Source organism: Rhipicephalus microplus, chromosome X (assembly GCF_043290135.1).
Source record: "Rhipicephalus microplus isolate Deutch F79 chromosome X, USDA_Rmic, whole genome shotgun sequence".
NCBI classification, from domain to species: Eukaryota; Metazoa; Arthropoda; class Arachnida; order Ixodida; family Ixodidae; genus Rhipicephalus; species Rhipicephalus microplus.
The window spans coordinates 218,508,735-218,533,384 of NC_134710.1; the positions used below are offsets into that span (position 1 = coordinate 218,508,735).

Genomic DNA, 24,650 nt, shown 5'->3' on the forward strand with positions numbered 1-24,650 from the left:
TGCAGTACATAAATGTATCCAGTTCATTAACTCCCACTAAGTCATGTCCAGTATGGTCACGAAATTTAGTTTCAAGTCAGTTAGCTTTGAGGTTAATGTTGTCGCCTGCACTTGCATTCTAGGGTGTTGCTTGAGGACTGGGTAATGGTCACTCCCTCACGTTTGGAGGTCTGTACACCAGTTCATACCTCGCGCAATGTCAGGAGAGGGTATAGCCAAATCCAGACAGCTGGCATAAGTATAATCCCTTAAAAACGTTACTGATTCGTCATTCAGTACAAGACAACACCTATCAGTTGCTCTTCCAAGTGTTCTCCCATGGGAATCGGTATGAGTACTGCCCCACATGGTATTGTGCGCATTAAAATCTCCACAGATGAGAGCAGGTCCCTGGATTTTACCCAATAAATGAACCAGGTATGATTCGGAGATGCGTGTCGATGGTTGCAAATAAACACAAATTACGGTGATGGTAAGTTTCTAGAATTGCATTTTGCACCCTACAAATTCTGGCACGTCCGAGTCCGACGAGTATAAATGAAAAGAGGGTATGTCGCGCCATACGCATAACAGTACCCTACTCATGCCTGGATTTCTGGTTGATGCATATGTTGCATAATTAAAAATCCTCAAGTCAGGGCTAACGTTGGTTTCATTTAGACACAAAATGGGGAAGCTATACTGAGCAACCAGCTTCCTAGAGTCCGCGCTTTTGGATCTAAGACCATTAGCATTCCACTTAAGCACAGTTGTGGTTGCGGAAACAGTTGTCCATTTGTGGAGTCATTTTGCCATACAACAATTTTTTCTTGTACTGCTATAGGTTCTAATGAAAGGATGGCGCTCACTTCTGGAAGGTCTTAGGCCTGTGGAAACACACGCAGGATTGCCTTCAAAACAAACATAACCATATGGACATCACTTGTTTTCGGTGCACGTCGCTCTTGTGCCTTTGGCTTTGATGAGGTGAAAGGTGTAGACGCATAGTGATCCTGAGTTGCTGATGGTTTCGGTGTCCTGCTGTCGCTTGTTTTCCTTTGAACGCTTGGTGAACGTCCTCTATGGTTCGTTTTGGTTGTACCTTTCTTTTGCTGAGCTGAAGCACGCTTGGCTACAGTCGCATACAATAACGGTGATACTGTGATTTTGAAGTCATAAGGAGTGCATGCACCGTTTTAGAATTCGGGCAAGGCGATCCCTTTTTCGGAGCTCTTCCAACCAAAATTTCTTGTCGCTTTAGTCGAGCAGCCACCTGATGTTTCGGACAACTAGCATGTGACGCTACGTTGTCTCCATTGCAATTGGCACATTTAGGATGATTCCTCGATGTGCAGTTTTGTAATCATGTGCTCCGGCACAGATTTTGCTGCGAAGTTGTCCATGACACGATTTGGCAACATGTCCATATCGTTGACAGTTGTAAGATCGTGTAGCAGGCCGTAGGTACTCTTCCACCGGATGACTTGTGAATCCTAGGAGAACACGAGGCGGCAATGGCTTGTCGGGGGAGAACTCAAGAATGACACTGCCGAGTAAATGTGCCTCAGCTGAACCATCTTTACGACGGAGCCATTTAGTCTGTCTCTTGACTGAGATTACACCGCTGTCTCTTAAATATTGAAGCAGTTGATCTTCACTGTATTGTACTGGTACTTGTCTACTCTTTTCTACGTTCTGCACGTACGACTGTGCCATATATATATGGTGCCACTTCAAGAGCACTAACATGTGTTAACTCAAGAAGTCTTTAGAGGCAGTAACTGTAGAGACACTTACGGAGAAGTTGTCATCTCTGTTGACACAGAATGATCGCACTTTCTCTTTAGCAGCAGATACTACTTCACTGGCCAGTTTGTTCGGATTGACTTTCCAGAATGAGACGCTAGGGTCCGTCAGCTTGAAAAAACGGGTATCCGCGCTGGTCGGGCTTTTTTGTAAGTGACCGTTGTTAAAGGCCTGTCTTCTGCTTCCATATCACAGTTCATTTCCACGGAATCTATAATTGTTGCATCGCTGAAATCTTCTTTATTATCAGTTCGTGCCTTTTTCGAAGTAACCTACTCATCGCTGGCGTTAGGTGTCGTCGAGGGGCCGCCCCAGTCCTCCTCACGTCTGCGAAACATGGGATTCTCTTGCTGTTCGAACGCATTCATCACTTCGTCCCCATCCTATATGGGCGCTGGGAAGAATGGCCTCCACCCGTATCCGAAACTTTGGGACGTTGTGGCAGCCTAAGATAAGGCTTCGGCGCCTTGGAGACATAGCACCTTGTGCACCGCGAAGGTTGTGGCCAAATCTTGGCAGTAAGACAAATAAGGTGAGTAAAGAAACTCACAAAATTAGCAAAAACAGCAGCGCAAGGAAGCTCACGCCCAGTGATTCACCGCTTCGTCTTCTTCCTTATACAGTTGTTTTGGGACGTAAAAACCCAACAAGTAATAATGATCCAGGGATGTGTGCGATGCGCAGACATTACAAAACAAAAGAGATATCCCCAATCCAAACCAGACACGCTTCAAGGCTGTCGAATTTCGCAGCACAACGCTGCGTATGTGAAAACGCTTTTGTTAGTGTTGTTTCAGGAAAAACTAACACGCTGAGATATTGTAAAATGCTTTTTAACGGTGGTCTAAAAAATCAAGAAGAATTGGTTATTTTCTATGAAGACTGCTGTATACACTTCGCCTCTTCTGCATCATTCATTAGTTATCGATAATTACGCGCTACAGAGCGTGCATAGACAAAACAACGCGCTGTTTCAGCTCAGTCTGTCGTCTTTTTCCTTGTCGTCGTGCCCTCACGCTGTGAGTGTATTGCTTTGATCCCGAGTCTGAGTGAGGCTCATTGACCCCTAGGCTGAGTTGGTGTGAGCGTGTGGGTGAAAATGTGGGTCGTATAGTCGAGGCGAGAGGACGTCGGCGATTGTGTGAGAGAGTGGGTCACTATGAGTCAGCGCTATTGTGAGCTTGAGCGAAGTGAAATCGGCCTAAATCACACGAACTTACAAGTTTACTGCATGTCTGCAGTGTGTGCGATGTGATTTTCGATATTGTGGGCAACTATTTTAGACGCGCTTTGACTTTAAATACTGCGAGGTCATCGCGTATTCTTTTTTTTACTTTATCAAGGCGAGGAAAAAAAAATGTACCTGTAATACGTTGCATGTGATGAACACTGTAAAATGGCTTATACGTCTTTGTGAATTTGCTTTCAAGGGCGAGACAAGAAGTGTAATTCAATGCTGGTCGGCTAGAGAAATCAAGTCTACAGACTGACCAACTTCGTTATGTGACTTCACTGCTGTGATATGGAAATATATATACTTTTGCTTTGCGACCTCTGCTTTGTTTTCTATGAATTATATTCTCTTTCATTCGTAGCGCGCTTGCATTCTGATGCGATGTAAGGCACAGTCAACGCATTCTAGCACATTTCTCCATACCGCCGACATTCTTTCATAACCAGCTGCTTAAAGCTATGGAAGTGGAGGCACGCTACACTATTGCGTACATCACACAGTCGGTGGTTGGTAAAGTAAAGTGTGGGATTGGGCTAGTTGGTAATCCATATAAAACTTCTAGGCGCTTAAAACTTCAGACAACTAACATAAGAGACAAGGACGAGCGCAGTTCTACACTCTAAGCCAAAACGGAGCAACAGGGGTATAGGGGTTGCTCCTTTCAGGGAGCAATTGCATTGCCACTCCCATTACTCTCCTAAAAGGAGTAACTGCAGAGGGAGGAACCGTTGCTCTCCTTTCAGTTCCTCCTTCGGGGGATGAACAGTTACTCTCTCCAGTTCCTCCCTGCAGACCAACAGTTACTCCCACCAGTTGCTCCCTGCCGACCAACCATTACTCCCACCAGTTGCTCTTCTAAGAGCAACAGTTACTCTTTACCGTTCCTCCCACGTGTTCGCAGTTACTCTCTGAAAACCAACTGCACATGCTTCCAGTTACTCCTTGGGGAAATGAGTATTTATCTCGAGTATGCTTGTCACACGCTTAACACATGGCGAGAGCTCCTTGGAAGAGCACTGCTTGGGTGCTTCTAACACAAAAAGTGGACAATATTGAAAGGAAAATAAATGCTTTATTGTTCTTTTTATGAGGCGACGTGTGACCACACGTAAAAGTAGACTTCGCCACACTACAGCCAGCACTAAACAAACACAATACATCAAAGGTTTTCTGCGTCATCCGTGGATAAACAATCTTGAATTTCTAGCATAGGGCAGTCTGTGTCATCATTGGTGAGAGAAGGGCAACTTCTCCAATTCTGAAGAACTCAAGTTTCGCAGCTGTTGTTTCCATCAGGCTAGCCCAGCGGAACGTCACCGCAGGCATATGTGAAGCATCTCATTGCTGCAAGAAAAAAAATAGAAATGTGAGGTTAAACATGCCAGAATCAATTCATAACAATGAGTCACACACACTGCAGCAGCGCTTACATTCTAGGATGTCTACTGCAAAACTAAATGTGAAAAAAGGAAGGTTCGGCCAAACGTTACTTGGCAAGCCATATAAATGCTGATGTGATAGACGCTCTTCACATGATGTCTCAGACAGCAATATTCTGGAAGAAAATGTGCAGCACCTCAACAAGGCATATTTGTAGCAGTTAAAGATACCCTTAGGTTCAGCTAACTTGTTTCCTATACACAGCTGAGTGACATTTCTATGAGCCCATTCACCAATGGGCATTCTAAGTGTGGTCATGTGTGTGGCAAATAACACGTACTGTCCGCTCATGTTAAAATACTTATTTAGCTCGTGCACATAGATGCTCTCGATTCTACTGTTCTATCATACGCTGCTGCGTCTTGAATTGTGCAATACCTGTAGGCACAAGCCAAGCAGGCAAAGCCTGCTTGAAAGCAACCATTTGCAAAGGCTACATGATAATCTTCAGTATATTTCTTTGTACCTGACGCAAACGGCTCGACAAAAGCTATAGACAAAAAATTTAGACCGTGCTACCTTGAAAAAATTTTTTAAATTTAGTAAACTAGGGTGCATTTGTTCACTCGGTTGTCGAGGAAGCAATATATCTTAAGGCATGCACAGATATTCTGATTCTTTGTTTGACAGTGTCACAGATAGGTTGCCAATACATATATATTTGAGAGCAACAAGATGTGATGCTTCTATTAGTTCAACGTCTTGTTGGTTCACAGCCAAACAGGTTACTGCTTGTTAGACAAATTGGAATAAGCACACCGTGGTTTCCAAAAAAAAGCATTATTAGAAGTTATCTCCCGGTGTGAATGTCTGCCTATTCATTTTGTACTGCCTTCTACATGTGCCACAAAGACATTTGTTGAGGATGTGCTACCAGTCAAGCCAAGATCGCATACTTGGTGAATGTGATGGAAATACAAACATTAGAAACACTGCCACCTCTAGTAAGAGCATAACACTTCATTATCTTGGACTAGCAAAGAGGTGCACAAGAAAGTTAAGCCCACTCTTGCGGAACTTTGAACGCGAATATTTCAGAGTGGGGGAGGTCAACATGCTGTGGCACTTTTAAACCCTCGAAACATCTGCAGAAAACAGGGTAAAGGCAAGTCAAGAAACGCTGTTATGAAGGCCTGCGCATGGACAGCTTTGTGAATCTAGGCCCAAGTGTTATGCTTTGTGCAAGCCAAAATCCATGTAAATAGGGAAAGCATACTTTTAGCAGTACCAGCGTAAACAAATCTTGGCAGTTGGCTTTTTAGTACAAACAGCAATCCCTGCAATGAAAACATAAACATTTTATCTTAACGGTAACAGTGTGAGCACACACACGGGCCAGCGGAGCCATGTCGAATCGTCAGTGCCAGTGTAACCATGTGGCATGATGAACTATTCTCTGGCCAACACATGCACAGTTTGCCCCTAAAAAGCGATGCTTTCATATACGTAGTACAAAAAGTCTGCACTTACCAAAATTCACTTGCTTTCTGTACTTTAGCATCGTTGGGAGCATCTGCAGTATAACCAAATTTGTGTCATATCTCTGAAAAAAAAGTAAAAGGCATGCATCAAATATTGTTTAATTTGGTAGCAGTGAAGTGGGAATCAGCCTAATTATGTGCATGCGGCAAATCCCAAACGGTGTTATTGAGGTTGTCGAAATTTTCGTCGATCGGTATTAACGTCGATATGTGACTTCAACGGCATGCCAAGTTTTCACAGCGCATAAAGATTTCATGATGCAGAATAATGACAACGCTAACGAGAACATACAGCATTTATGATTGTCTTTTACAATATTCAGTTTTGCTAAGGTTTTGCATCTCTAAAGATATCTGAAAGATTTGGGTCATTCCTCCTCCAATTGTTCTGTCAATATGTAAACTGCTCGCTTGATGGTGCGCTTATAAAATAGTACGTTCAGCGCAGAGGTGAAGCAAGTGACGCAGTGATGTGGGCAGATTTTTTTTTTTTAGGCGTGCGGGGAGGGGGGGGGGGGGGGTCCGCTTATCTGAATAGGCCGGGCAAGCGAATATGGTCGTCAATTTGGGCTCCCTACGCCCGGCCTAAAAAAATTCTGTGCGCAACCGCCTGGCTATGCCAGTGAAGTGATGCGACAATGATTTGTTCACTCACTGATTTACATACACTTTATAGCTCTAAAAAATGCGGCCCAAGGCCCCAACACTCAGCCGTTAACATTACATAAAGCCAATGGTAGAAAAGTGCCAGTATGAATGCAGCTACAACCCCGCCCCAATGTTTTTTCAAGCGAGGTAGTGTTGCGTAAATGAACTTTTAACTGCAAAAGTACACTGGCACTGCAGTGGTGACAGGGGAAGCAAGAGGGTATGCAGGCGGTAATAGAAATAATTTAGTCCGATACGGCAAGCAATGGATACGGCGAATAAGAGCAAATCATTTCTCTTTCAATAGCGCAACCACTCAACAATGTATTGTAAGAGCATTAAATCTTGCTGGAAATGCCACTCACCTGCACGCTGATGCATGCTCGGTCCTTTGTCCGACGAGCGAACAGGCTTGCAGATAGCTGAAGACGTGTTTACGATGTGTTTGTTCCACCCGGCAGCAAAATCCACAACTACTTCGCGCTCCATAAAGATAAATATACACTAACCTTCATCACGAAAAAGTAGAAACGCAAATCTGCGACACACACACACGATCAAAACATAGCTCACAAGCCCGCACGTCCATGTGCTCACCGACTACAGACCAAATGATTATGAGTAGTGCGAACGCGAACCTAGTTGCGCCGAAAAAAAAAACGTCGAGCAGTGGCAGCACAGGCGTCAGCGCAATGATTTCAGTGTGTTCTCCTAATACAATTATAAAAAAAACTGAGGTACACTAAAACCCATAAATAAACATAAAAAGTTGAGTATAATTTTTATTCAGTGCTAGTCAACATAAACACTGAATAAAAATTACTTTGTAACTTACATCGTTTGCTACGCTAGCGCCACACTTGTCGTGCGGGCGCAGATGGCGCAGATTTGTCATTCTGCCCTCAAACTACACGGTGAAGCGTGCTACTAAGTGTATGGCTTATGAGAAGCGCGTCTGGGTCCGCTTTTTTTTTTCTTCTCCGATATATCTGGGTGGGGGGGGGGGGGGGGCTCTTTATGCACGTGTTTCGGTGCTTGATCGACTTTGACGCCCTTACTTCGCGGACGAACGGCGTGTCTAGGCTATTTTTATCGTTGTTTTGCACGTGTTTCGGCGTTCGGTCCGCTTTGACGTGCCAACTCTCCATTCTGCTGCTGCGTGTGTTAGGTATTTGCCGTACTGTATTCTCAGGCCTTCTGTGTTCAGCCAGCACTGCTATCTTATTATCTACGGATGCTAAAATAAATCACTGTTTTGGTTTGGTGACGTTTGGCACACAGAACAAACAATAATCTGGCCCATGAATATCAATGTGGGCGGCATGCATATTTGTGTGCGGTGTCCTGCCGGGGAGTAACCGTTGCGTGACGAGAGCATTTACAGCGGTTCCTCCTTCCGTTGCTCCCTTACAAACTTAAGATGAATACAGTTGCTCCCCCATTCTCGAACAAGTCGGCCATCTTGTTCCGCTTGGTCTTTTCTGAGAGTAACAGTCGGTCTGAAGGAGTAAAAACAGCCGTTGCTCCCATTTCGGCCATTTTTGGCTTAGAGTGTAGGCCATATAAAACTTCTAGGCCACCGGGGTGTGGCCTAGAAGTTTTATATGGATTACCAACTAGCCCAATCCCACACTTTACTTAAGTACATTTCTAGTTCCTCGGGCACTGTTAATTGTAGCCTGCGCTCGTCCTTGTCTCTTATGTTAGTTGTCTGAAGTTTTAAGCGCCTAGAAGTTTTGGTTGGTAAAGCACTGAAGGTGATGATTATGTTTGCCGGTAAATTCCATTTTAAGATATTCTACTTTATGATAAGTGCTTCTGATGTTTGCGGCGAAGTGATAGTTTTGAATATAAATGACTTGGCAAATGCGAGAAAGGAATTTGAGATGGATAGATGCTAGCAGATCGGTTATGCAAGTCTGAAGTACTCAACTCAGACTTTTCCCACTTTACTGCTAGTTTATTTCCGTTAGTTAGAGTGCATCACCACCTAAGTATAAAATCGCGTGGTTTTCACTCTCCGTTGGATGTCACCTATCGGCATGTGTGTGAATGTGTGTGCTTTGTGGTGCAGGCGGTACCTGGTGCTGGCGCCCCGGGTGGTTCGTCCCAACCAGGTGTACCGGGTGACGGTGACGCTGCTGTCGGCGAGCGCGGCGCACACAGTGCGCGCTTCGCTGCAGCGCGAGTCCGAGGAGGTGGCCAGTGTCAAGGAACTTATCGGATCCGGAGAAACCGCTGTGTTGCTCATGAAGGTAATGGATTGAACGACTGCAACATGGTGCGGACGAGTTCTATCTTTCTTCCTTCTGAGCTCTCACAGTAGCCCAACATTCGTACGAATTTCTTCAGTTCTGAGCACGGCGTATCCCATGAATTTATCTGCAGTGTAGGTCACGAGTACCGTCAACGAATTATCGTAGGTCGTAGAATAATAAGTGAGTACCTTGTAAATTTTGTGGGGCCTGTTTCATGTTGCTTGCGCCCCCATCGCGGCAAAGTTATATGGCTGGTGCTTCGTGCTTTTGTTCTAAAGGCGCGTTTACACGAGAGAGACACGACACTGATTTTGGTCTGCGGGCTGTCATTAGAAATGTCTTTGTTCTTGTCATCCGCCTATGTATACTGCAAAGACACAAACGGTCCGCGGGTGGTTTCTCCAAGACCCCGTCCGTACTTTGTCGTGCTCACAGCCTATCGTTGGCCAATACTGTAGTCACACTGAAGGAACACGCAGCGACACCCACTAAACTTGCACACCTGGACCTCATTTTCAGCCATGCTCCCCACTCTGCCATTATCCCTCTCGGGTTACGTGTCGCAGCCCCCGCCATATTCCATGGTAATGAGACATGGGGGTGGTGAACACAATAGGAAAGCGAAGAAAAAACTTCCGTTGGGTGCTAGAGCTGCCTATTCAGATGCCGCGCAAGCTTCGGAGCGAGCATTGTTAACTCCCCCAAGATTGCCCGATCACGGTCGTTTGAAGCAAAGCTATGGGTTGAATTTTCACTCAGCCGCCGATTTCCCAAAGACACGCCGACGACTGGTCTGCCGATGCGTTTGGCTGGTGTTTCGGTCCCTCACCATGTCACACTACGATGAAATGCTGTATTTTGAGGCGTCGTCGTCAGCCAAGTGTGACCATGAGGTCTGGTGACTTCGTCGGCGGGCGACTCGTCGGCCGATGGTTTGCGTCTGCTTCGTGTATTCGGTGGGCTCTTGTCAGTGTCGTGTCGCTCTAGCGTAAACGCCCCTGAACACACACACACACACACACACACACACACACACACACACACACACACACACACACACACACACACACACACACACACACACACACACACACACACGCACGAATACACACATGCACGAACACACACGCACGAACACGCACACACACACACGCACGAACACGCACGCACACGCACGCACTCGCTCGCACGCGCACACACGCACTCGCTCGCACGCGCACACACGCACACCCACGCACGCAAGCGCACACACACTATAGGTATATTATAGGCTGCTGAGGTATACTATAGGCTGCTGACCCGCAGGTCGCAGGATTGAATCGCGGCTGTGGCAGCTGCATTTTTGATGGAGGCCGAAATGCTGTAAGCCCGCGTGCTTAGAATTGGGTGCATGTTAAAGGACCCCAGGAAGTCGGAATTTTCGAAGCATGCCACTACGGTGCCTCTCACAATCATATGGTGGTTTTGGGACGTTGATCCTCACATGTCAATGAACACACACACACACACACACACACACACACACACACACACACACACACACACACACACACACACACACACACACACACACACACGCACGCGCACAATTGACTTGCCACAGCGATACTCTGACTTTATTTGAGGTAGTGATTAAACAAGCATGTTATGAGGGTGGAGAAAGTAATTTCTTAACCTAAAGAGTGAAACCATAACTTCTAATATGAGTCTTGACGCTAGTCTTCTAAGAACTTCATAACGGCTTCAACGTTTGCAAGGAAACGAACGCTGCTACTTTCTGTACACTGTAGAGTGAATCCTAGCTGCTGTCCTACATATGCACCACGTAACGTTAACCGTTGAATGGACGACAAGATTGTTTCCACGTCACCACCGGGGTGTGGCATACAATGTAAAAAATGTCGTCTGTCTATGCACGCTTGTTCTTATAGTGGTAACCGTGTCATTTTGGTACCTGAAACCTATGTAAAACACAAGAGAGAAGGGAGAAGCTGAGGAGAGCATTTAGCAGAACTCTGGGGCACAGTTCGCTGAGCACAAACAATGAAAAGAGGTTGTGGGGCACAGACACGTGATCACACCATGGCAAAACTTGCTGCAGCTTAGAAGTTCTGCCTAAAACTCCATTACGTGATCATTATTGCATTCAGTCTGTACTCGCAGTGATATATATCACTCTCGGCGTCTGTCAACTGCGTTTCGTATTTTACAAACGCGTATTTGGAACACGACACGCGTTTTGGTTTTCGTGATTGTCGAACTGTGTGTCCCGCTTTGATTAAAGTGGTCTCCATGAGCGGCCTCATCCACAATATGAAAACCCACGATACTGCCTCTCAAGTCAATGCATCATATACCCACGCAGGCGAAATGGTGCTCAAGACCTGTCTCCGTTCTTCGAACTTTTCTTTCTATCGGCCCCTTAGAAGAACGACCATGTTTAAAATACACGCAGCCATATAGAGCAAGCTACATGGAGAAAAAAGTGCTTAGTCGGATGCAGTTCGCTTGTACAGCTACGCCCCAAGAGAGCGAGGAGCAGTCTCACGTAACACAATGGAACCTGCAACTGATGTCGACAGAATATCAAAGGCACGTGCGTTGCGAGTCGTCCGTAAGTCCATTCTGGTTTTTCCGTATTGCGGTCAGCACGTAACTGCCGCTACTTATGCACATTGTCCTTGGGGTAAGATTTCTCACGTTCCGAGCCACTGCAGACATGGTGAATAAGCGGTAACCGAGACTTTCTCGGTGTTTTTTTTTTCTTTTCCTCTTAGTATTGTTTATTGTGCCTGTGAATCGGTCATGTCTTTCCATTCGCCAAAGTGGAGGTAAAATGCACGCAGCTATCGAAGCATTGCGCTTGTGAACTTAATCCAACTTACGACTCTCGGCCGCTTCACGTTCGTCCTTGCCAATAATTGGTTCGCCCGAGATGCCGTACGCCACCGCGCGGTGACACAGCAACAAGCTCGTACTTACAACTCTTACCTGTTGCGATAAGAGGTGCAAATACAATCATCGGCTTCAGTGGTGACGTACAGAGCCACACATGACCTCGCAGGGCGTCGCCAGGTTTGCGGTAATTAGATGGTTCTGTCATCAGACTGCCAGTGATGCGAGACCCTTTCGTTGTCGTTGTCTGAGGATTGCGGCTCCTGCAACAAAGCAGAAGATCGCGCCAGCATATAGCCAGAACAGACTGCAGTAGGAAATTGAATTCCACTGTTTATGGCCTTATGAATTTGACGCACTACGCAGAATTGCAGCGTATTGGTTTGTATGCACTCATCCCACGTCTCCGAGACTAATAAACGAAAAAGTATTCTTTCAGATGCAGTGAGTTTCTCGCAGAGTAACTGGCTTTTTCGTACTGGAATAATTTTCCACATTTTGATCCTGTCCGCAATCCAGATCGTGCCGTGCATTTATTCTCTCTTTTATTACCTTCCCTTCCTTAAAGTAAGCAATTTTGTCACGGAGCCGTGACGTCGATGAAAAGAGCAGACTGCTGGCTCAAAATGAAACTGTTTATTCAGCCGAGTTTGTCCGGTAAACGGAAGGTCAGATAACAGCGATATACACTGGCACTGGTAGCCGCAAGCAGAGCGTCGGCTGGCGATCAACTGACTAACGGAGAAGCACGTTGGCATTTATTCATGTGCCGTCGAATATTCCATCCTTACTACTGGTCGTCACGCAAGCTCTGGAATAATCTCGAGTGCTCGTGTCTTGCGCGCAAACTTGATTGATTTGATTGATATGTGGGGTTTAACGTCCCAAAACCACCACAATATTATGAGAGACGCCGTAGTGGAAATTTCGGAAATTTCGACCATCTGAGGTTCTTTAACGTGCACCCAAATCTGAGCACACGGGCCTACAGCATTTCCGCCTCCATCGAAAATGCAGCTGCCGCAGCCGGGACTCGATCATGGTACCATTTTGCGCGCAAACAACAAAACGATTTACGATAGTCGCGAACGTTCTCGAACAATGAGGTGCCATTTGCGCTAAGCATTTCTAGCAAGCTTTATGGGAGAAAACCGAATAAAGCAAGAGTGAAATTAAGAAACGAGCGTAGCATAGCCCTCCTCTGAAAAAGCACCGTCCCAATGCTTTAAACAGAACACGAGCAAAAAATGAAAGCAAAAATGCGTACAATAAAGCAAGAAATTAGAATAATAACAATGTACGATAATAGAGAAACAACAACAAAAAATAGTGATTTTAGTTTCCTTCGTGTGCATGAAACGGCTTGAGCCGCACGGCATGAACGACTTCAGGTCGTGCACGGCGCCGTTGAAAGTTAAGGTGCGTTTACACTAGAGCGACACGACACTGACATGAACCTTACGAAAACACGAGGCAGACGCAAACCATCGGCCGACGAGTCGCCCGCCGACGAAGTCGCCAGACCCCATGGCCACACTAGGCCGACGATGACGACGCCACCTCAAAAGACAGCAGTTAATCGTAGTGTAACATGATGAGAGACCTAGAACCCCAGCAAAACGCATCACGCAGACCTTTCGTCGGCGTGTCAGTGGGAGATTGGTGGCTGAGCGAAAATTCGCCTAATGTCTTTGCTTCAAATGATCACGAAGTAGGCAATCTTGCGGGAGTTAACAATACTCTCCCCGAGGCTTCCGCGGCGTCTGAATAGGCAGCTCGAGCCCCCATCGGAAGTTTTTTATTCGCTATCCTATTGTGAGGGACAATTTAGAGCAGGGAGCATGGCTGAAAATGAAGTGCAGGTGTGCAAGTTGAGCCGGTGTCACTGCGTGTGCCCCCAATGTGACTGCAGAATTGGCCTACGAAAGACTGTGAGCACGACAATACGCGGGCAGGACCTTCGGGAAACCACCGGCGGACTGCTTGTGTCTTTGCAGTGTACATAGGCCGACGACAACAGAAAAGGTACTCCTAAAGACAGCCTGCAGACCAAATTCGGTGTCGTGTCTCTCTAGTGTAAACGCGCCTTTAGTGAGGCCGTAGGGGGCAACCTCGTAGTCGAGTGTACCGAAACGTCGAACTACCCAGTATGATCCGAAGTACCCCTGCAGGTCGCGGGATCGAACCCCGGCTACTGCGGCTGCATTTGTGATGGAGACGAAAATGTTGTAGGCCCGTGTGCTCAGGTTTGGGTGCATGTTAAAGAACCCCGGGTGGTCAAAATTTACGGAGTCCTCCATTACGGCGTCTCTCATAATCAATAGGTGGTTTTGTAACGTTAAGCGCCACATATCAATCAAGTCGGTCTGAAGTACCATCCCAGAAGTTTTTCACTGAGTAAACGTCGGCTGATTACTCGATATAAAGGGACGTGCTGCGAGTGCGCTCCGTCGATATCGGGTTATCAGCCTGGCGAATGCTGACTGTTGGAGTTCATCGAGTACGTGATAGCTGTGCAGTCAGATGAACTTTTGTTGGCAGTTCATCGTTTCGAAGATATTTCTCTATGAAAGTGTATCGGCCGGACTGGTGAAATCTCGTGAAGCACTGGGAAAACAAATTTCAAGGTTGGGGACCATTTGTTCGTAAATTAGAGGACTTTTTTGTGCCCACAGGGAGAACCCGCGTTGAGCATAACGACGACTTCGGGCGTGGCCGAGGTAGGAACTCTAGGTCTAGCCCGGGCGCCAGCAAACCCGGAAGCCGAAGATCTATTCTGCAGTAATCATGCAAGTGAGCAACACGTAAAATGTCTACCGCTTTTTGAGTAGAAGTGTATGGCGTAAAAATTTTGCTGGATCAGTTGACTAGAGCATAGGGGTGGAAAACTGCTGGTGAAAAAGTGAAGCAAGGCAATGTTGGATTGTTAAGCCTAACGCCCGTAAACCAAGCGAGCCAAAATGGCGTGCCCAGGCAACGACTGACATCAACGGTCGGGGCAACAACCTAGGTGGAGCCATTGGCAACGGTCTACGTCAGCAGAAAACGAAGAAACGAATAAACAAGGGCAAGCTGCTGAAGGGCGCGTGCATGCCACACCTGCCGCGCGGAGATATAAAGATGGTGGTAATGGTGATGGTGTAATGGTGGTGGCGGAAATCGAAGCGTAAGTGAAGATGTGATATGCCTAAACCACTAACAGAACATCATAGTCTTGAGCACCTCGAAGAGGGAGCACGCGGACAGGTACGCCAAGGTGGAGTGAATCAACGTTCGGGGAACGTCCCACGAAGTCAGCGCGTGTAATTCGGCCCCTCACAAAACCGTGAAAGGAATAATATGAGGCTTCTACTCGAGGACGCCACCCAGAAGAAACAAGACCTGTTCGTGCACAGGCACGATTCCACGGCGTTGCAGGCTAAACGAATCAGGAAGACCGGGTCGGTGGTCGTCGCCTTCCAGGGACACAAGGTTCCCAACTATATACGTCCGGTACAAGAACCAGCTTAAAGTGCCAACCACTGGCACGCGTATGCTCGCGTCTACGCGTCAAAAGCGTCAAATGCGCCTCTCGGCGTCGGCGTCGGAGGGGCATACGCGAGGAGGCGCGAGGGATCAAGCCTGCTTGATATTTTTGCACGCGTAGGCACGTCACCACGCGTACAGCGGCGCCAACCAACCAGGAGCCGCGCGCCAACCAACCAGAGGCCGCGATGCCTCGGAACGTTATGTCTAATGGCCGCCGCTTTGAAGGCACAGCCGAGTGCTGGCTCCAAGCACGGAAACTACTCCAAACGTTCCTGAATGACCGCTTCGTAATCTAGAACGACAACGACACGACGAACGACTGCGAGTGCTACCAGTGTGACGTGGTTTCGTGCCGAGTTCGAGCGACGCCGAAAAATCCAGCGAATGCCGGCCTGCTTTACTTGCGCCGGTCCCGAGTGCGATCGTCGGCCGAGCGAAAACATCGCACAGACTACTGGAGCATGTCGGTGTTCTTGTGCTTTGATGTGTGACTTTCTATGCTAAAAACGAGTGTAAACAGACTTCGGAGGTTCGAAGGTTTGAGCGTGAGCCCTCGCCTACCGCGGAGGCAATTCAGAGCGGTGTCGTCTGCATCCAGCGCAGGCCTCTACCGTCTAGTTCGTATGAACCAGCACATGCGAGGAACCTCGGCTGAAAAAACTCCATGGTGGTTTCCGTCGCAACATAGACACCATATACGATGCCCAAAACATCGCGTAGTTCATACGGAGAAGTTTTTATGTGCACTGTGTTTGTTTTCAACATCGGTATTCATCATCGCTGAAAGCGAACCTCGCACTAGCCAACACATTTCGGTGATGTGAAAACGTACGTACTTATAGAAGTGTATTCGCGGATGGTACGACGCTGAAACATTCGTTGGCTTCGGTGCAAATCGTTTTCGTGTGTTGCCAAGCTAATAACAAGCGTGCGCTGGTTGGTAGCAATGTGAGGTGACTTCGTGTCGGGTACCACCAACGCTGAAACATTCAGCTGTCAGCGGTCTCATTTCCATTCACGTACAAGACAGAAACTCGAGCGTTCGTTGCTGTGGTGATCGAAAAAGAAAGTTGCATGATTAAGTGCTGCTGGTACTGCCTGCTATTTGTTTGTTTGTTTGTATCCTCTAATCCATGGCTCGTACCCACTCTGGGGGATTGGCCAAGAGAACATGTAGTCTCATATGGACGATAACTGCATTATTGCTTACAACGAAAAAAAACGTGGGGGGAGGAGTTGTATAGTGAAGACAGTATGTTGAAAAACAAAGAAAGAAATCAAAGATTTAGATAGTAAGAAAAAAGAATCAACAACAAAGTAGACACTAATAGCTACAACTTGATTTTAGGAGCCGACCAGACAGCTGGTTTTGCCGAACCCGACTAATTTGGTATGTCACGGATTTATCCAGAATTGAAAATTTCACTTCTCGCTTCTTCTGCTTCTCAGCCACGCTCAGTAGCACATACGTTGTTTGGAGGCATTCTAACACACACATTCTTAATTTGTAGTTCGTTCAGATACTCATAGCTATAGGCATACAATGGCGCTTCTCCGTCGTTTTACAGTTTACTATAGTATAACGCGCGTTTTGTTTACAGCTGGACAGATAACTGAAAACCTTGTAAGAAGCACCTGATTTGAAATCATCTGCACGATGACACGATAGTTGGAAGAGAAGATCACCACATGTATGCATAGAATGAATGAAGGTGCACTAGTATGGTACTGCACTTTGTATAGAAGAAATGCAAAAAGTACCTCATGTGGCTTATGAGACCTTTCAGAACTGTGCATGTATTTGTCTGTTCCTCCAAACTGTAATGAGCTGAAGGTATTATTCGATGGTTTCGAACATTGAATATCTGTATGTGTTTCCAAGGAGTGCTTCATTTCTGTTGAGTTTTTTAATATACGCATTAAGTTGGATTATATATATGCATGCACTTAAGCATATCTAGTTTAGCTCTGTTGGAAAACTTGCCAAAACTTCTTTACGGTGCTCTGGTGCAATCCTATGATCGGTATATGTCCCATCAAAAATTTTGGGCATGCTTTATTGCATTTTAGGGTATTTTGGCAATTTATGACATGTGAAAGCCACAGTGCTTGGCTGTAATCTCAAAACCAATGTCTGTCTCATCAAGAAGTGTCAGATGCATTTTGTAGATGTTAAAGGATATTTAAATTACCAGCAAAGTGCTGGAGATTTCAACACAGCACTGATCCGCAATCACCATCCAGCTTAGAAGTCATTTGTAGTGCTCTCTAACACGTTCAAATAAAGTTATCAAACACTGGATCGATCTACTTGGTTTGATTTCTAATACCAGTGTGTGTGACTTTTTGGAGGCACTTGTATTATAATAATGTTCTATTTCTCTGATTTCTTACCGGGTGCCCTCAAGGGTGGTGATATTTGTTTACCTTGGCACACTTATTGTGATATTACTGTTTAAATCCTTTCATTTTGTATATAAAAGTACGCCACTTTTGCAGTAGCCTCACATTGGGCTGCCGTATTTGAAAATAAATAAATATACCATCCGACAGTGTTCCATGCTGTGCTCGGTTCCAATCTGATCACTAATATCTGTTGCATCATGATGTGTCGGGTGTGTTTTATTGCACTGGAGCACATTTTGGCTGCCTTCCATAAAGGGTTCAGTTCCAGTATTATGACCGATATCAGTGACTTCATGAAGAGTTAGGCGCGGTTTGTTGATTTAGAGAATACTTTAACTACAGACAACGTCCAGAAGTCTTCCATACAGTGTTCAGTTGCAGTCCTATGGCCAATATCTGTCTTATCATGAAAGTTTCAAGTACAATTAGTTGCATTAGAGCATATTTTGACTACAAAAAATGCCCAGAGGCATTCTACGTAGTCCTTGGTTCCATTCTTATGACCAGTATCTGTTGTATCATTAAGAGTCAGGTGTGGTTTCTTGCATTTGAAGATATTTCCAATATGCTTATCATTCAAAAGCCCTCCGCACAGGGCAAAATTACAGCCTCATGACATAAATCCGTCACATTCTGAAGAGTAGGGTGTGGGTTGTTGCATTGTAGAACATTTCGACTGCAGACAACGTTCAAAAGCCTTCTATACAGGGTTCAGTTCCAATATTATGACCGATATCTGTGCCTTTATGAACAGTTGGGTGCGGTTTGTCATATTAGAGAATAATTTGACTAAAGACAACGTCCAGAAGTCTTCCATACAGGGTTCAGTTCCAATATTATTACCGATATCTGTGACTTCATGAACAGTTGGGTGTCATTTGTCGTTTTAGAGAAAACTTTGACTAAAAACAACGTCCAGAAGTCTTCCATACAGGGTTCAGTTCCAATATTATGACCGATATCTGTTACTTTATAAACAGTTGGGTGTCGTTTGTCGTTTTATAGAATACTTTGAGTAAAGACAACGTCCACAAGTCTTGCATTAAGGTTTCAGTTCTAGTATGCCCGATATCTGTGACTTCATGAACAGTTGGGTGTCGTCGGTCATTTTAGAGAATACTTTGAATTAAGACAACGTCCAGAAGTCTTTTATTAAGGATTCAGTTCTAATATTATGACATATCTGTGACTTCACGAACAGTAGAGTGTCGTTTGTCGTTTGAGAGAATACTTTGACTAAAGACAACGTCCAGAAGTCTTGCATTAAGGTTTCAGTTCTAATATTATGACTGATATTTGTGACTTCATCAACAGTTGCGTGTCGTCTGTCATTTTAGAGAATACTTTGACTAAAGATAATGTCCAGAAGTCTTGCATTAAGGTTTCAGTTCTAATATTATGACCGATATCTGTGACTTCATGAACAGTTGGGTGTCGTCTGTCGTTTTAGAGAATACTTTGACTAAAGACAACGTCTAGAAGTCTTCCATGCAAGGTTCAGTTGCAATATTATGACCAATATCTGTCACATCATGAAGTGTCAGGCACAGTTAGTTGCATTAGAGCACATTTCGACTATGCAAAATGCCCAAAGGCACACTATGCAGTATTTGGTTCCTTTCTTATGACCAATATCTGTTGTATCAATAAGAACCAGGTGTGCTTTGTTGCATTAGAGGATATTTTGAACACACACATCAACCGAAAGCCTACTACTCTGGCCTCAATTGTAGTCTTATGACTGACTTAAATATGTCAGATCATGAAGTTTCAGGCGTGATTATTAAGTTGAGTGCTATAAAATATGATCTGTGAATATACTGAAGGTACCAGCATATTCAAGATATTGTTAATAAATTTGGTAGTGCAGGTATAGAAACCCGGTGGTTTGTAAACCTGATCAGGAGGGCAGCCGCCGCCTCATTCACCGAAGAGGGGAGTGGGTGAGCTCAATGTCAACTCCATATATTAACATAATAGGGAGGGGGCGCTAAGTCATCCCCTACATGGAGGGGGGGCACTGCGATAAACTTTTGCCCCCCCCTCCTTTAGGAGAACTCTGCACACGCCTATGATAGACGTACAGTATGCTAGAGGCGAATGTTCATTCGGGGGAAATCAACCGATGTTGATTTCTGGTGCATACCGCTGTAGCTACTTTGGGCAGTGGAATGTCAATTACTTCTAAAATAGTCTAAACTGTGGTGCGGGAAGCACTAGCAATTTTTTAACATGTTCTAATATTCTCTAAAACATATAAACCCTCTCCAATTAGGAACGTGTGGTTCTGTGCTGAACTTGGACAGTTCTAAGCCAAAAGGTCAAGCAACATTGTGCATCGGCCTTGGACGCGTGGGCGTCAACGCGGTTGACGCGCGGTTGACGCGTGCCAGTGGTTGCGCGTCCTTTTCCTTCACAGGCGCGACTAGACGCTTTTGACGCGTAGGCGCGAGCATACGCGTGCCAGTGGTTGGCACTTAAGAAGCAGGTTGACGTGCGCTACGCATGCGGCCGAGTGGAGCACAGGGTGGACGTGTGCCCAAGTCTTCAAGACAAGATTTGTTGGGGCTGCGGCATCGCCAAGCCAGGAGAAGACCACGAGTGTGAACCTAAGTGTGGCCTGTGCGGGGGAAATATCTCACCGCCGACAAGACCTGCAGGGCGCGTGTCAAAGCACCTTACGTCGTCCTTCGGTGGCGCTGGCAACGTTGCCGGGCAGAATAAGGTAAGGAGGGCAGAATGCAAGGCGAAAGGTTCTACAGGGTGACCCCAACGTAACGCCTCTTCCCAGTGGAGCCGGTTCCCAGACGCCGGTCCACGGCAGCAAAAACGGCGGTGGCCACCAGAGCGGCTCTCGATTGAAGCCGCAATCTGCGGGTGTGGTGGTAGCAACCGCCGCGGAGAAACAATGTCAAGGCTCGAGTGGTGGATCTAAGTCCTGGACGAAGTCCCGTTCGAAGTAGAGGGCCGGTTCGACACTCCTGGCCGGATCGAAGTCTCGGGCCGAGTCTACCAAATGACAAGAGACAACTGCCGAGAAACAGGTGGGCTGGACTGACACGTCTTTCATCGCTGAGGTTAACAAAACCGAATTCCTGCCCTTCACCCATCCCAACCCTCTAACTCAAGCGCTAGCCCGCAACGCCCTAGTAATGAAGCACTAGAGCTTATGAAAATATTAAGCGACATAATATTCAAATAAAAAAGCAGAATGCCCAAATGAGCAAAATCGATGCGCCAGTGAGCGGCAGGTCAGAAAATGCGGGACCCTAAGGCGGGAAAACACAGATGAGAACGGAGAAAAGCGCAAGGAACCATGGAGGGACCACCCTTTGACCCGCATAGATCAGGCAGCGGCAGCGACAAAGCTCACGCAACAGTCACCGAGCAACCAAGAAGCAGTGGATGCCGAGCAAAGAACCGTCGTCAGCCGCGAGACATCGATAGCGATGGCACAGATTCCAAAAGAAGGAGAGGTTTCAGCGATCCTAATGGCTATCGCCCAAATTAACGAGATAGTGAGCGTGATGTACGCCAGATTCTACAACCTCGAATACCAACGTCTAGAAACGTTGCTCGAAGACTTAGTGTGGACGCTGTCGGTCAAACACAAACGGCCAGCGACTAAAGTAGTAACCACTACAGCAAGGATCTACTTCGCGTCTCTGAAGAAAAAACAGGTGAATAAACTCAAGGAAGCGATCGCGCACAGTCGCGGCCGCATAGAAACATTCAAAAATGATAAAATAGCGACCAAATAAAAAGAAGACCCAAGGGGAGGACATTACAGTCATTTAACTATGGAACTGCAGGGGGATCCGCAACAAGGAGACGGAATTGTTACTTCACACTGATGGGATCGAACCCAACCACGATGTATTAGAAACGCACGGCAAGCCCAAATTCCCGGAATACGTGACTTACACGGACCCGACAGAGGAATGGACGACTGAGGAATCCGCAGCAACGTGGCGGCAACTAAATACGTCACTGCGCAGGGTGGTTGCGAGCACACGCTCGCCGAGATTCGCGCAAGAACTATTGGCAACGTGGGAAATCTCTGCGTCATGAGTGCGTACGGCCGCCTGTCAAAGAGAGTGTACGATTTTGATCGAGTAGTAAGCCAGGCGAAAAAGTTGGCAGGGAGCAGGCCACTGCTGATTCTCAGCGACTTCAACGCCCCCCAAACAACGGGGGGATACAAGTACCAATTTCAGAGGGGGGAAGCTTCATTCACGACTATGCAAAGACCTGCGGACTGAGCTGCGATCCCAAGAAATAATAGCTCCTCGTGGTCCAGCCGGGACGACCCGAGAAGGAACCGCCGCCGAATGTGACCATCACCATCGAGGGAACAGCCGTCAAACTATTGAACAGAGCAGAATCCTTGGTAAAAGTGACAGACGAGCGTATGCGGTGGTCACTAGGATTAAGAATACCTTGGAGCAGATATTAAGTATGAATTGAAGGGACTCTAAACGTAAGAGAGGCCTAAAGGAAGACGATGCAATGTGCCTCGTGCGGGCACTCATCGTGTCGAGGGTGTCCTACTCTGCCCCGTGCCTCTAGCTAACGAAGGCAAACAGAGACACCCGGAACACGATGCTGCGTAAAGCAACCAAGCAGGCAATGGGCCTGCTGATTTACTCACCCATGCAGGAACTGCTGGACATGACCGCCCACAACACAGTCGAGGAGCTGACTGAGACTCACTTGTCTAGCCAAAGGGTGCGGCTAAGTCAAACGAAGCATGACTGGGCCGTCGTACGGTAAATAGGATGGCAAATAGAACCACAGCCAATTTGGATGGCCCTTCTCGAACAGTGGAAAGAGATCATTCAAACCAAGCCACTCCCTAGGAACATGCAACCGGGGAAGGACGAAGAGAAACGGACCGCACCAAAGCACTGGCCCGACAGCTGAAAGAGAACCCTAGGAGTACTACGCGGATGCCTTGCTCAGAAAACACAATGACCGAGCAACGGCGGTAGCCACGTCTATCGACAAGCTGATTGTCTGCGCGTCGCTGAGGACGACATATCCAGCCGTTGAGAAAGAAATGGTTCTGGCCCTCGCACTCGCGCAACCATTAATTTGATTGATTTGTGGGGTTCAACGTCCCAAAGCCACCATATGATTATGAGAGACGCCGTAGTAGAGGGCTCCAGAAATTTCGACCACCTGGGGTTCTTTAACGTGCACCCAAATCTGAGTACACGGGCGTACAACATTTCCGCCTCCATCGGAAATGCAGCCGCCACAGCCAGGATTGGATCCCGCGACCTGCGGGTCAGCAGCCGAGTACCTTAGCCACTAGACCACCGTGGCGGGGCACTCGCACAACCAAGCGTGGACACTGTGGTCACAAATTCGAAGTCACCATAAGGAAACTTCCACATAAAGGTAATATCTCTCGGAGCGTGCGCATTTCTCTCGAAGCAAAAGCCTCTGGGACATGCCATCGATTTTGTTTGGGTCTCGGCTCACTCAAAGGTGGAAGGCAATGCCTTCGCCGACCACCGAGCCCGAGAACTGTCCCTCCAGGCCGAAGACGAGCCGGCTTAGCTACTACATACCGTGACGAGCTTTAAACAGATTACTCAGATGTACAAAGAAGCAAGGCGTAAACTTCCCGAACCACACCCGCAACTAACCAGGCAACAGCAAACAATCCTGCGGCGTATACGCAGGCGTGATCGCTAGCGCATCCTGTTCTGTTACACCGATTGTATCCGGCTGAGTATGATACGCTCTGCCCTTTCTGAAAAAGGGAAAGAGGCACTTTGGCACACATCATAGCAGAGTGTAAAAACCTTAACAAGCCCCTACTTCCCCTTTCCCCAACACCCTCAATACCCAGTCCCACGAGCGATGGGAAACGTTGTTGTCCAGCCCCGCCTTGCCGACTCAGCTTGCTTTGACGGCCAGGGGCCAGGAATTGCTGGAAACATATGAGTACCGAGAATAGGGAATTACCCCGTCTGCTGCAGGCATGCACCATCGGATCTTCTAGCTCAATAAAGTTGATTCTCTCTCTGTCTTGCACGCAAATTTGACAGAATGATCCACAACAGTCGCGAACCTTCTCGAACAATGAAGCGCAGATTGCGCTGAGCATTTTTACAGGCTTTGTGGGCGAAAACCAAATGAAACAGGAGAGAAAATAAGGAACGCGCGTGGCAATATGCATGCATTCATATAGGAATATATGCGCGTTATCTGAGCAGAATTTTTTATTAAATGTATTTACTGTGCAGAGAAATGTTTTCAAGATACCACTAGGAACATATGTTATTTTCGTTTGTCACGCCTGTAAGGGTTGTATATTCACATGAATTGATTGATATGTGGGGTTTAACGTCACAAAACCACAATATGATTATCATAGACGCCGTATTTGAGGGCTCGGGAAATTTCGACCACCTGGGGATCTTTAACGTGCACCCAAATATGATCACACGGGCCTACAGTATTTCCGCCTCCATCGGAAATGCAGCCGCCGCAGCTGGGATTCAACCCCGCGACCTGCGGGTCAGCAGCCGAGTACCTTAGCCACTAAACCACCGTGGCGGGGCCATATGCATTATCTCAAGGAGTGCCCCAGGAGTAATTTTACACCCACAGCCCCACCAGCAAAATAACGAAGTGCTGGCCACGGCGCCCGGCAGGGCGACGTCATGAGCATCACGACGAATAATGACAATTGTCATGTAGAGGTGGACGCTATGGCCTTTCCAGTTGAAAAGGGTGTGAAGTTGAGCCTTTTAGTGACGCACATATGTTCGGGAAGCGCAAAATTTTGACACAGAACAAAACGAGAGAGACTCGTCTGCGGCTTCAAGCAGTCTGTTCGTAGCGCTCGCCTTTGTCTCTCATTACCTCATGCATCGAATTTTCGCCCTACACGTGAAGTTAGGCGTTGTCAGCTCATGTTAAAAAACTCAGATTCTAGGTAGACGCTTTGTTCATCCTATC

General features: G+C 46.8%; 1 protein-coding gene across 1 annotated transcript in view; it reads left to right on the forward strand.

Annotated features, from left to right (window-relative positions):
• Positions 1–24,650, forward strand: part of LOC119187481 (CD109 antigen) — a 173,229-nt gene that overhangs the window by 67,160 nt on the left and 81,419 nt on the right. The window contains exon 2 of the mRNA XM_037435599.2: positions 8,663–8,843. Coding sequence (XP_037291496.2) covers positions 8,663–8,843 — 181 coding nt within the window. The remainder of the gene's footprint in view (positions 1–8,662; positions 8,844–24,650) is intronic.